Raw genomic sequence first — 14225 nt, forward strand, 5'->3', positions numbered from 1 at the left:
CTTGAAAGCTTTGCATTTGGTTTTCCTAAGGTGCACTGCACCATCTTACTGAACAGTAACAAAGTCCCAACAATGAGGCTGCAAGAACAGGACCTGTCTATATACTGCTAAGCACTAATTCTTTACCTTTACTTTTTGGATCAAATCTGAGACACTGAATTAAATGAACCATCAAAAATATCAGTTCCTAAATAGACAGGTCCTATTGGAGAAGGCAATGGCACCCCACTCTAGTACTCTTGCCTGGAAAATCCCATGGACGGAGGAGCCTGGTGGGCTGCAGTCCATGGGGTCGCTAAGAGTCAGACACGACTGAGCGACTTCACTTTCACTTTTCACTTTCATGCACTGGAGAAGGAAATGGCAACCCACTCCAGTGTTCTTGCCTGGAGAATCCCAGGGACGGGGGAGCCTGGTGGGCTGCCGCCTGTGGGGTAACACAGAGTCGGACACGACTGAAGCGACTTAGTAGTAGTAGTAGCAGTAACAGAACATATAGCATTGTTATTCATCTTTAAAAGAAAAGGGCTTAGATTTCTAGATCCAGACAAGATGGAGTAGATGCATTTTTCCTTATTCCTCCCACTGCGTACATGTATGCTCAGTCGTGTCTGACTCTTTCTGACCCCATGGACTGTAGCACACCAGGTTCCTCTTTCCCTGGGATTTTCCAACAAAGAATACTGGAGTGGGTAGCCATTTCCTGTTCCAGGAGATCTTCCTGATCTGGAAATTAAACCCGAGTCTCTTGCGTCTCCTGCATTAGCAGGTGATTCTTTACCACCACGCCACCTGGGAAAGCCCACATTTCTCCCACTAAGTATTGATAATAAACCCTCCTCCAGCAGTAAATTGGTAGTGTCCCCCTTTCCCTCTCAGCATGGTGTTAGTGGAAGCCTACTAAAGACTTAAAGAAGATTGATCATTAAAACTTACAAGACTCCAAAATGTTCAGGAACAACTGAAAATCACTCATCATACTAAAAAACAGGGAAACTGCCATTTGATTGAGAAAACAAAATTAACAGATTACAAGACCCAAGATGACACAGATGTTAGAAACATATATACAGAATTATAGAAGGATTTTAAAGTGGTCATCATATAAATGCTTCAATAATAACTAACATACTAGAAATAAATAAAAACAGAGAGCGCCTCAGCAAAGAAACAGAAGATATAAAGAAGACCTAAACGGAAATTTTAGAATGAAAAAATTTCAAAATATCCAAAATAAAAAGCTAACTCAATGGACTCAAGAGCAGAATAGAAGCGATGAAGGAAAAAAATATCAGTGAACCTGAAAATAGAACAATAACAATTATTGCATCTGAATAACGAGAAAGATAAGCAATAAACTGGTTTCATCAAAATTAAAAAGACCGTCTCAATGGAAATAATCAAAAATAAACTGCAGACTGGAAGAAAATATTTGCAAGTCACATATCTGACAAAACACTTGTATCTGGAATAAAAAACAAACAAAAAGGCTCTCAAAACTCAACAGTAAAAATTAATGACACAATTAGAAAACAGAAAAAACACAAATATTTCATCAAAAAGGATATATAGATGTCAAATAAGCACATAAAAAATGTTCAACATCGGTAGCCATTATGCAAATTAAAACCACAATGGAACAGCATTACATACCTATTAAAAACTAAAATACAGTTACAATATCAAATGCTGATGAAGATACAGCATTGATATTGAAACTGGATCACTCATATATTGTAAAATAATACAGTCATTCTAGAATATAGTTTTGTAGCTCCTTTTAAAACTAAACATATTTATTATATGACCTAGCATGTACACTCCTGGGCAGTTATCTCAGAGAAATTAAAACTTACTGTCCATATGAAAGTCTATACACAAGTGTTTACAGCAGCTTTATTTATAGTAACTAAAAATCAGAAACAACACATGACCTTCAATGGATGAATGGTTAAAGCAGTACATTCATACCATGAAATACTGTTCATCAATAAAAAGAGTGAAGTATTGATACATACAAAGATGTTACAGATGTCAAGGGCATTATACCTAAGTAAAGCTAATTTCAAAAGGTTACATACTAAAAAATTCTCAGAATGAGACAAAATTATAAAGATGGAGAAACAGATGAGTGGTTGCCAGAAGTTACGGATGTGGAGATGGGAGGGAGAGGAAGAGTGACTGTAAACTAATAGCACGGACGTATCTGTGATGATGGGCCAGTTGTGTATCTTGTTGCAGTGGTGGCTTACATGACTTCACATATATCATAAAGTTGCACAGAACTATACATATACTTGAGTGAAAGTCTAATTGGTCAAATCTGCATAAGGTCTTTGAATCGTACCAATGACTATTTCCTGGTTTTGAAATCGAACTATACTGATGTAAGATATTACCACTGGAGGAAATTGAATGAAGAGTACATGAAAGCTCTCTGTACTATTTTTTTTTTGCAACTCTCTACAAATCTATAATTATTTCATAACAATAAAAGAAAAAACTAAAAGGATCACAACAAACTGTGGAAAATTCTTAAGAAGATGGAAATACTAGACCACCTTATCTGTCTCTTAAAAAACCTGTATGCAGGTCAAGAAGCAACAGAACTGGACGTGAAACAAGAGACTAGTTCAAAATTGGGAAAGGAGTATCACAAGACTATATATTGTCACCCTGTTTATTTAACTTATATGCAGAGTACATCATTTAAAATGCTAGGCTGTAGGATGAATCACAAGCTGGAATCAAGATTGCTGGGGAAAATATCAGCAATCTCAGATATGCTGATGATACCACTTTATTGGTAGAAACTGAAGAGGAACTAAGGAGCCTCTAGATAAGGATGAAAGAGGAGAGCGAAAAAGCTGGCTTAAAGCTCAACATTCAAAAAACTAAGATCATGGCATCGGTCCCATCATTTCATGGCAAACAGAAGGGGGAGAAGTGGAAACAGTGACAGATTTTCTTTTCTTGGGCTCCAAAATCACTGTAGATGGTGACAGCAGCAATGAAATTAAAAGACGCTTACTCCTTAGAAGGAAAGCTGTGACAAACCTAGAAAGCGTATTCAAAAGCAGAGACATCACTTTGTCAACAAAGGTCTATACAGTCAAAGCTATGGTTTTTCCAGTAGTCCTGTGAGAGTTGGACCATAAAGAAAGCTGAGTGCCAAAGAATGATGCTTTTGGACTGCGGTGTTGGAGAAGACTCCTGAGAGTCCCTTGGACTGCAAGGAGATCAAACCAGTCAATCCTAAAGGAAATCAGTCCTGAGTATTCACTGGAAGGCCTGATGCTGAAGCTGAAGCTCCAATACTTCGGCCACCTGATGTGAAGAGCCAACTCACTAGAAAAGATCCTAATGCTGGGACAGACTGAGGGCAGGAGAAGAGGGCAGCAGAAGATGAGATAGTTAGATGGCATTACCAACTCAATGGACATGAGTTTGAGCAAAGTCTGGGAGATAGTGGACAGAGAAGCCTGGCATGCTACAGTCGGGGGTCACAAAGAGTCAGACATGACCACAACTGAACAACAACGAACGACAACAGAAAGGGTTAAAAAGCAGAGATTACTATACCTGAGCTGATGCAGCTCATGCTGCCAGGAGAGGTTTTCCTGCTTTAGCTCTTCTTGCATAATCTGAAATGTTTTTGTCTTATCTTGATATTCCTGAAGTTGAGCCTTCAGTGGACGTAACTCAGTGATTTCTTGGTTAATCTGTAAATATTGCTGCTGCAGATTCTTCAACTCCTTCAGCTTTAACCAAAAGGAAAGTAAAAGGGTGATTTATCACATTTCATCCACTTAGCTAGCTCCCTGCTAAGTCAGTCAACATCACAATAGACTACTAACACCTAACAATCCACTGACATAATTGCAGCATGAATCCCTAATGTAGTGAAATACATGCAGCCAGGCTGGCGGGAATCTCCCCATGGAGTGGCCATGAAGGCAGCGACAACTACTGCAACTTCAATGCCAGTCCCCTGGCCCTGAGGTCCTAAGCTGATTCTAGATTTTAAACCCTGGAGATGGGATAGACAATAGACTTACAGCTCCTTGGGGGTGGTAACTCGGTAAGATAAGAAGTATAAAGATAGACTGGCTTTCTATTTAACCATGTGCCCTGGCTAGGCTTCTAAACTCTGGTTCATGAATATCAACCTTAATTCTACCATAGCTGATGTTGATTATAAAGAAGGCAGTGATGCCCAGGCCCAGTGCTTAAGAACAGTCAGAATTTGGAATCAGCGATCCTGCCCACATAGTGGGCATGTTTCACCTACTCTTTAAGCCTTAATTTCCTTCACCTATAAAATGAAGATAATTATAGTACCTCTTATAAAGATTATGAGAATTTGACAAGAAAATTAACATATGAAAGTCAGTGGCGGTGTTGATGATGATGAACTTGCCTTTAATTAACAAACCTGCCTATCTATTACATTCCAGATATATCTTCTAACTCTTTACCCTCAATATTCATTAAAAGCTTGGCAGTAAGAAATAATGTGAGGATGTCAGGGCAAAGAGGAGGGCCCTAAACACATATCTCTTTCACCCATCTGGAAATATCACTAAAGCTACAATAAAGATATTTTATAAGCATAAAACACAAGAACAAGAAAAAGAGAGGAGTCAGTAGCAATGAAAATAATTTTGGAAGCTAAAAAGTAGATGTATAAATGGTAACTGACTTAACAGATCTGGGAATGGCAAGTCTTAAGATGGCAGTAGGGAAAGTCAAGAACCAACAGAACTTACTTGGCAGACTCTTCAAAAGGCTTAGGAATTAACAGCACCAGGTGCTTTTTGGAAAAGATGGTGATGGGAGTAGCGAGGAGGTGATAGCTGAAATAAGGAGGATCAGATGAAAGATGCTTAAGAACAACAACATCCCTAAAAACACTCCCAATTTCACACTTTTTGTTACTCTGACAGACAACTAGAATTTTATCCTTTAGAGAAGGTTGAAGGAGTGTCTCTGGACTATGGAACAGTTGAAGGTAAAGGTACTGCTCCAGCACCAGGGTGATCAAGTGAATGTATGCTTTCTGAATATTAGAAGACTTTCTCATACTCAGCTTGAAGAGTTCTGGTACAGAGGCCTTAACCATCCATGCAGGAAATGGAGAAGTCTTCTTTGGAAAATCTGACTAACCCAAGACGAACTAAAGATATCAACATGGGGACTGCCCTCAAAAAGCTCAGCAAGATAACCATGAGCTGAAACTCACAGTTGTTAAGTCCCATCCACAAGCATTTTTTAGACTCTACCTTTGAACATGAAGAATAAACCACTGATTAACCCTTTCCTGAAGAACAGCTAACATTAGGCAGGGATAAAAAGAAACTGAAAGAAAAGTAATTCAGAAGAGATTAACAGAAGAAAGCATGTCACGTACTCAAAGATTTAAGAGAATATTGGAAATCAGAAGCATTACAGCAGAAATTTTAAAACTATAAAGAAAAACTCAAGAGAAAATTTCAAAGAACAAAACTGCCCCTAATCTGCTTGGAGAGATAAATTAAGAACATCTATCCGTGAGACACCCCCCCGCCCCAACAACAAAAAAAATCCTTAGAAATCAGGAACCTGATAACAAATATGAAAACTTCAATACAGGATTGATAAGACAGAGGTGAGAAAAATCTTCCCAAAATAAAACAAAAAGAATAGAAAAGGTAAGAAAATTATAGAACCAACCCAGAAGGCCCTACACCTAAATAACAGGATTTTCACAGGGGGAAGAAAGGCGGTAGAGAAAAAGGACAAGGAAAAGTAGTAAAACAGAATTCAAAGGAATTTCTCAAAATTGATGAACATGACTTCTTAGATTCAAAGGACTAGACAGAATGGTGAATAAAAATAGACTCACACAAAAACACATTATTGTGAAACATCAGAACATACTGGGCTGAAAGATTCTATATACAGTTGACCATTGAACAACACAAGGGTGAGCTGAAAATCCATGTGTACTTTATTGTCAGCCCCTCGTATATGCGGTTCTTCTATATCTGCTGTTTCACATCCAGAGTCAATCAACTGCTGATCCTAGAGTACTGTAGTATTTATTACTGAAGAAAACCCATGTATAAGTGAATCCATGCATTTTAAAGCCATGTTGTTCAATGTCCAACTGTATTTCCAGAGAGAGAGAGAGAGAGAGAGACATGAGGGAGGCAGAGAAAGACAGAGATAGAACTAGATAAACAGAGAGAGAACTAGATCACATAAAAAGGATCAAGAATCAGAATCTCTGGACTCCTGAACCACAATGTAAGCTAAAGGGGAATTGAACAATGTCTTCACAGTTTTGAAGAGAAATCATTTTCAGCCTAGAATTCTGTGTTCCACCAAACCATTGGAAATGATTAGACATTTACCTCCCCTGTATCTTTTCTCGGAGAGTTACTGATTTATTCCAACAAAATGATGGCACAAAACCAAGATAAGGAAAACACAGAATATAAGATACAGGAGATCTAACACAGAAGAGAACAGGAGGGAGATATTCTAGAAAGAAAATTATGTCCTAGAAATAATATAGGGCAACTGACTCACATAAGAGCAAAAAAGAGACTTCAAGAGAATTTTCTTCCTGAAGACAAAACATACAGTGAAATAAACACCTTGAAAAATGTGGAATCTCCACACTGTGCTCCATAGTGGGCTGTACTAGTTTGCATTCCCACCAACAGTGTAGGAGGGTTCCCTTTTCTCCACACCTTCTCTAGCATTTATTGCTTGTAGACTTTTGGATAGCAGCCATTCTGACTGGTGTGAAATGGTACCTCATTGTGGTCTTGATTTGAATTTCTCTGATAATGAGTGATGTTGAGCATCTTTTCATGTGTTTGTTAGCCATCTGTATGTCTTCTTTGGAGAAATGTCTATTTAGTTCTTTGGCCCATTTTTTGATTGGGTCATTTATTTTTCTGGATTTATGATCCAGCAATCCCACTACTGGGCATACACACCGAGGAAATCAGAATTGAAAGAGACATCACAGCACTGTTTATAACAGCCAGGACATGGAAGCAAACTAGATGTCCATCAGCAGACGAATGGATAAGAAAGCTGTGGTACATATACACAATGGAGTATTACTCAGTCATTAAAAAGAATATATTTGAATCAGTTCTAATGAGGTGGATGAAACTGGAGCTGATTATACAGAGTGAAGTAAGCCAGAAAGAAAAACACCAATACAGTATACTAACACATATATATGGAATTTAGAAAGATGGTAATGATAACCCTGTATGTGAGATAGCAAAAGAGACACAGATGTAAAGAACAGACTTTTGGACTCTGTGGGAGAGGAAGAGGGTGGGATGATTTGGGAGAATGGCATTGAAACATGTATAATATCATGTAAGAAACGAATCGCTAGCCTAGGTTTGATACAGGATACATGATGCTTGGGGCTGGTGCACTGGGATGACCCAGAGAGATGATATGGGGAGGGTGGTGGGAGGGGGGGTTCAGGGTTGGGAACTCATGTACACCTGTGGTGGATTCATGTCAATGTATGGCAAAACCAATACAGTGTTGTAAAGTAAAAAAATAAAAAAAAAAAGAAAAATAAAAATATGGATAAATGACAGTAAATCTGGGGTTAAACTACATTGATAAGTACAAAGAAAACTCAGTAACAACAACACAGTTATTCATTCCAGGAAAAACAAAGGTGACAAGGAAAATAAAAGTAATACATAGGTTGGGAGGTGCTTGTGCCCAATTGTATCAGACTCTTTGCAACTCCAGTACTGCAACCGGAATACTGGAGCAGGTTTTTTCTTCTCCAGAGGATCTTCCCAACCCAGGGATCAAACCCATGTCTCCTGCATTGTGGGCAGATTCTTGACCCGCTGAGCCACTGGGGAAGTCCCTCACATCCCCTACTTCTCTTGAACTGGCAGGTGGACTCTTTACCACTGAGCCAGATGGGAAGCCCCTCATATCTTTAAATGCTGCCTCAAATCATTTTCAGACTGAAGTGCACATACAAACAAAAAGGCACCTCTAGAGATCTGCACTCCATCCTTTAGGCAGGAACTGCCCAAGTGCTTCATTTGATTAAGGGAAAGTCCTAAGGAAGTTTGGGTGATGAAAACTCCAAAATGTTTCCAGAGTTGTCTGTTACGCCCTAGCAGAATCCCCTGGGTTATTAACTCCTTGCCACTTAGACCCTCAGACTTTATTTGGGAAACTTCCCTTTAACTATGGAAAGAAGAGGACCAAAGTAACCGGAGCTCCTTTCAAACTGAGCTCCTCCCTTAGGTGGTCTTGAGAGAAAGGAAGCCTAGTCTAGGCAAAGGTGACAATTTGCTGGCCTGGGCTGAATATTTAAACTGACAGTGATTGAAATGTTATCATACATGCAGCCAGTGGCTGAGACACTAGAAATTTCAATGCTCATGAGACAGAGTGAGAACAAGATGTGTGGAAAAGAAGAGTCGATGGAGTTAATAATACATTCAGTAACCATGCAGAAGGGCCTCAGCAGACTGGCAGGGCCTGAATGCAATATCACTGAGTTGGACTGTCAGGCCTTTATGTGATTTATAACCCTGCTTAGGCTTTATGATTCAGTCATGGCAGATGTAAAAGCCTCAGTCTCAAAAGTTTCTATAATCTCTCTACACTCCAATTTCACAAAATAGAGAAAACAGTGTTTTCAGTAACAACCACACTGATAGAGAATATCCACCACAATTGTTGATTATCTACCACATGATTAACTACCCTTCTGCTAAAAACCATGTGAAATACAAACAAGTACAAGATATGACATTTACCAGGAGTTTGAAATTTAAATGGTGCAACAAAAAAATACAAAGGTATAGAAATTTTACACACACAAACACACACACCCATATACATCAAGACAACATGGGACAAAGGAAAAGAGAAGCACGAGGGAAGTACAGACAGAAGGTCATAGACAATCAAGTGATCTGGAAATGTGACCAGAGGATCTAAGCTCTGGAGCAACCTTTAAAGAGTAGGAATAATTGCCCAAAAAAGGAAAATGAGAGGACATTTTTGTTCAGAGGATGGTACTGTGGGTAAGTAGACCAGTTTGTGGGTGAGCAGATCAGATGGCTGACTTTAAGACAAAGAGTAGGGAAGCAATAAAAGGGGACATTGCAAAGACAGGCAGATACAAACCATTGGGTCTTAAAACCAAACCAAGAGGTTTGAATCCTAAGAATATTTTAGAGATAGAATAATTTTTAAAGGTTACTGAACAATGCAGTAATAAGAGAGTAGTTTCAGAAAAATGTATTCAGCAATGGAGGGGTGACAACTGGGGGCACCAACATTATAACCATTTAAGGGTAAAGTGTTAAAAATTTATCCTAAGGTGTTGATGATGGAAAGGAAAAAAGAAATATTTGAGGCACACTATGAATAAAGAAATGATAGACCCTAGATAGGCTCAATGTAGGAATACAGCCAATATTTTGTTACAATTATAAATCAAAAGTAACCTTTAAGAATTGTACAAAAATTTTTAAAAAAGAAATGACAGACTTTGATGATTAAATGAAATAAAATAATAGACAGTTATGAGCCTTAGGAAGCAGAAGAACATTACTATGATTTATATGGAAATTTAAAAATGCTGGCTTTATAGCACATGTAACTATAGTCAATAAAAATAATCTCAAAAATAATGTATGTGTATATGTATAAATAAATCACCTTGCTGTGCACCTAAAACATTGTAAGCCAACTGTACTTCAATAAATATATATATATTAAGACAAAAACAAATAAATAAAAAGTGCTTTGGCTTGTAAATACCCAGCAGACAAAAAGGTATTAATAGAACAGGGGTTAAGAGATAGAAAGTTTAGTCCCTAGTATTTACAAAAGCTAAAAATAGTAAAGCAACTCACTGAATAAAACATAGCTAATTCAGAATCTATCCTAACAGCTTTTAGGAAAAAGATTTTGACCTAGAAGATAATCAACACCTGGATAAACCAGCAGTCCCCAACATTTTGGCACCAGGGACCAGTTTCATGGAAGACACTTTTCCACGACAGGGGGCGGGGTGGAATGGGGATGGTTTGGGGATGATTCAAGCACATTACATTTATTGTGCACTTTTTTTCTAATCTCATGCCACTGCTAACCTGACAGGAGATACCGATCTGCACCTGGAGGCTGGGGACCTCTGCTATAAATTATATGTGAGGTATATACAGTCCTGAAGAAAACTTTTTGCATTTGCATTCTGAAAACGATGACAAAAGGTTAAGCTCCTAGAACAAAGTCAGCTAAATTGAAACAATTTTAAAAATAAAAATAAATATGCCTAAATTGTATTAATGTCAAAATTGTAGCTGAAAAGGGAGGCTTTGTTCAGATTACAAAAGGGAAAAAAGATTGTCTATAAATATTCAGTATTAAATGTAATATGAATGAACACATTACCTACCAAGAAAAAAAAATCTGCATAAGACTTTACAGTTTAGGAGAAATGATTTCTTCCCCCTGGGCTAATGGTGGCTTAGATGGTAAAGCATCTGCCCGCAATGCGGGAGACCTGGGTTTGATCCCAGGGTTGGAAAGATCCCCTGGAGAAGAAAATGGCAACCCACTCCAGTACTCCTGCCTTGAAAATCCCACGGATGGAGGAGCCTGGTAGGCTACAGTCCATGGGGTCGCAGAGAGTCGGACATGACTGAGCAACTTCACTTTCACTTTCAATCGTAAAAACTAGAATTTTCATATTCTGGATTTAAAGATCGAAAATTTAGACTTTTGAAGCTCAATTTATTGCCCATTTGAGTATATGGCCTAGACAGAGTTAAGAAACTGTCATGAAAGTGAAAAGAATAATGTCACAAAGTAGAATCCTGATAGGCTGGCTGGGCTCATACAGTTCTAGTTTTGCCTCTAAATTTTGATAATTTGCAAGTTTTCAGGAAAAAAAAAAAAGACCTGGATTAAACTATGGGATCCTCCTAAAAGCAGTAAAAATTTAACACTGGAGATCTTATCTTTCTCTAAGATTAAAAAAGAAAAAAGTTGGCTATATAAAGGGAAGTGGGAAAATGATTCAGTCTGCAAATAAAGCTTTACTAAATAGTCATGTAAAATTATTTAAATTAATCCCTTTTAGATTTAACTTTTTTTTTGACAAATTAGGGTTGCTTTTAGAAAAGTACAAAATAAGCTGAGTCCTCTTTACCCTTAATTCTACCAGACTCTACTAAACTATCAGTGTAAAAAGGCACTTAAGTGATCCCAATACTTTCATTCAATTAAACTACGACAAATTCTGGAATCATCTCTGTGTGTGTGTGTGTGTGTGTGTGTGTGTGTGTGTGTGTATGTATAAAATATATAAAATAGCTTTCCATCTCTTAGTCCTTTTGTGACCCATGGTGAGTTCTGTGCAAAGGAAATCTGATTTTTTTAAACAGCAATGGCAGATTTAAAGTAATTTAAATAATGTTTATCATCCCAGAACACCAAGTTAACATGAATAAAAATTTTTACCATTTTCTGTAAAAATGAAAATCAATTTAAAGAAAATTTCAAAAACTCTCAGAAGACTGGAAAGAGACGCTAAACACTCACTAGCCGGTCCCGGTCATTTTGGAGTGATGACATAGCTTTTTTTAAACTCTGTACTTCAGCAGGGCTGGTTGCAGGTGGGGCTGCAGACCTCTGCCTCCCGTCCTCTGACTTGCGTAATTTCTCCAGTTCACTCAACAGGCGATCTCTCTCATTCTGCAGGCTGGCCATAGCCTTGGAAAAGGACTGCACTTGGTTGTAAGAATCTTCCAGTTGTGATGACAAGTGAAGCAGTTGCTCATCTTTGGACAGAAGCTGCTGGTTAAGTTTCTCAAGGTGAGGCAAGCTGTTATCCTCAGTGGAAATCACTGGAAATGCAGCTTTAGAAACAAGAATGTCTCTCTCCCTGCTTAAGAGGCCCTGTTCTCTCAGCTGTGCCAGCTCCTTCAGACTGGCCTCATATTTCCTTTTCAGTTCCTCAAGTTCCTCATGCGCCTGATCTCTACTGTTTTGTAGGGAACTCATTGACTTTCCAAAAGACTGGATTTGTGCTGTGAGATCTTTATTTTCTTTGGTGACCACGAGTAACTTCTGTTCCATCTCCACCAGATCTCTCGCTAGCTCCGCCACCCTCTCTTCTGCTGTCTCAGTTTCATTGCGCATTATCCCTGCATCATGATGAAGATGCTTTAATTCTTTATTCAGTTTGTCTTCAATTTCACCTACCTTCTTGGCAGCTTCCTTCTGAACATGAACCAATTCCTCTTCCAGTTCCATAACTCTCTTCTGAGAGGAAGAAAGGATAGTACTTAACTTCTGTACCTCTTCTTCTTTGGCTTTTAATTGGGCCTGAAATATTCCTAGAGTACCTTCTTCTTGCAAGGCTGTCAACTGTTTCTTTAATTGTGATAGAGAGACTTTCAAGCTCTCAGTCTCTTTAGCTAAATCTTGTTTCTCCTCCTGGAGGGCAAGAGAGGACCTCTGCAGCTCCTCCCTTGCTTCCTCAGACTCCTTGAGCTTTGCTTCTAATTTAGCATATTCACCTTTCAGCTCCTTGACCTGCTGAAGCTGAGCTTCAAGGAGCTGCTTTTGCTGACAGTCTTTCTTTGACAACACTTGGTTCAGGTCTTCTCTATACTGGATCAGCTCTGCATTGAGCTTGGCATTCTCAGAATTAAGGTCATCCATATGACTTCTCAAGCTTCGGATTTCCTCCTTCAGCTTATTATTCTCAGTAGCAGCATCTTGAATGAGTTGGTCTTTTTCCAAGATCACAGAGAGATGTCGTTCTTCCAGCTGTTGGTAGTCACTGACTATGCGGTCTCGGTCATCCTGGAGAGAAGACATGGATTTAACGAAGGAATTCAACTGAGCCTTCTGCTGCAAGTTCTCCTTTTTCATGTTTTTCAGTGCTTCCATAAGCTGATTGGTTCTGTCAACAGCTTTTTTGTTCTCCTCTTCTAAGACAGTGTTCTCCTCTTCCTCCTGGGACAGCAGATTTTCCAGTTCTTTAATTTCTTTATCATGCTGCTGATGCAGTTCAGCCACAGCCACTTGGACTGCCTGTTCCTTGGCAGAAAGCAGGCTTATAATCTTCTGCTCCTTCATGTTTATTTCTTCATGCAGCCTACTGGTCAGTTGCCTGGCGGCCTGAAGATCAGTCTCCAGCTGCTCATAACTGAACTTACAATTCTGGATATCAGCCTCTTTCTGCTTTATGATCCCTTCCAAATTTTCTTTATTTTCCTTAAATTTTTCTAGAGAGTTATTTAAATCAGTTGACTGGTCTCTGAGAATCTTCAGTTCTGATTCCAACTTAGCTAAATCATCCTGAGAACTACGGTATAGATTTTGAGTCTCTTCGAGCTGGGACAAAAGTTCTCTGTTTTCTCCTTGCAGAGTATCACAGACCTTCTGCTGAATCTGGACCTCTGTCTGAGCTTTGGATTCCCACATTTGTTTGTCATGCTCAAGCCTAGAAAAAAAAAGGTCATTAATTACAGATTTCAATGGAAAAGTACATGATGCCTAAGAAATACAACAGGTACTCAGATCTACAAATGAATAAACATTGATAACTGAAGGTGTTTTTGATAAAGAAGTATCAGTTCTACGAATGTTCTGTATTAAAGGCATATTGCATCTAAGAATTTATATAAAAATAAACTCCAAAGTCTGTTGTTAATTTAGTGACATGAGTTTGGATACTCTGAAGAGTGCCCCCAATTTTGTACTTGGTTCTAGATAAGCTGTTGTCTGGCCCCCGAATGAAATAATCTTGGTATGAGAGGCAAATGAGGAAACCTGTCTCTGAGCAGAGGGATTCTACTAAAAATGAAAGAGTATAGTGTGGGGACGCTGTTAGTTCTTGAACTAAAGTGATACAAAATTGGAGTTTGAGGAAAATAACTCCAGCAGGCATATACAATATAAACTGATGTGGAATATGGGGAAGAGAAAAGAGGAGATAATTTCAGAGGCTAAGGCAGTAATTTGAGAGTATAGAAATTTATACTATGGTAAAAATTCAGAGATGGGTAAGGACAGTAGAAATGAAAATGAAAAGAAAGGAAGAAGTCTAAGAGATCTCTCAACAGAAAAATGGGTATAGAACTAAATGTGAATTTTTCACGCCAAGACAAGTTGTAGCAGAAAGTCATTTGCAAAAAAACAGA

The 14225-nt window shown here is 38.5% G+C and overlaps 1 protein-coding gene across 8 annotated transcripts in view; it reads right to left on the reverse strand.

The window, feature by feature from the left end:
- GOLGB1 (golgin B1) overlaps positions 1-14225 on the reverse strand; it is a 77018-nt gene that overhangs the window by 16330 nt on the left and 46463 nt on the right. For all 8 annotated transcript variants that reach the window (XM_042232029.1, XM_042232024.1, XM_042232019.1 and 5 more), the window contains 2 exons: positions 11614-13525; positions 3583-3761 (listed from right to left, as the gene is read on the reverse strand). In XM_042232029.1, coding sequence (XP_042087963.1) covers positions 3583-3761; positions 11614-13525 — 2091 coding nt within the window. The remainder of the gene's footprint in view (positions 1-3582; positions 3762-11613; positions 13526-14225) is intronic.

Source organism: Ovis aries, chromosome 1, assembly GCF_016772045.2.
Source record: "Ovis aries strain OAR_USU_Benz2616 breed Rambouillet chromosome 1, ARS-UI_Ramb_v3.0, whole genome shotgun sequence".
NCBI classification, from domain to species: domain Eukaryota; kingdom Metazoa; phylum Chordata; class Mammalia; order Artiodactyla; family Bovidae; genus Ovis; species Ovis aries.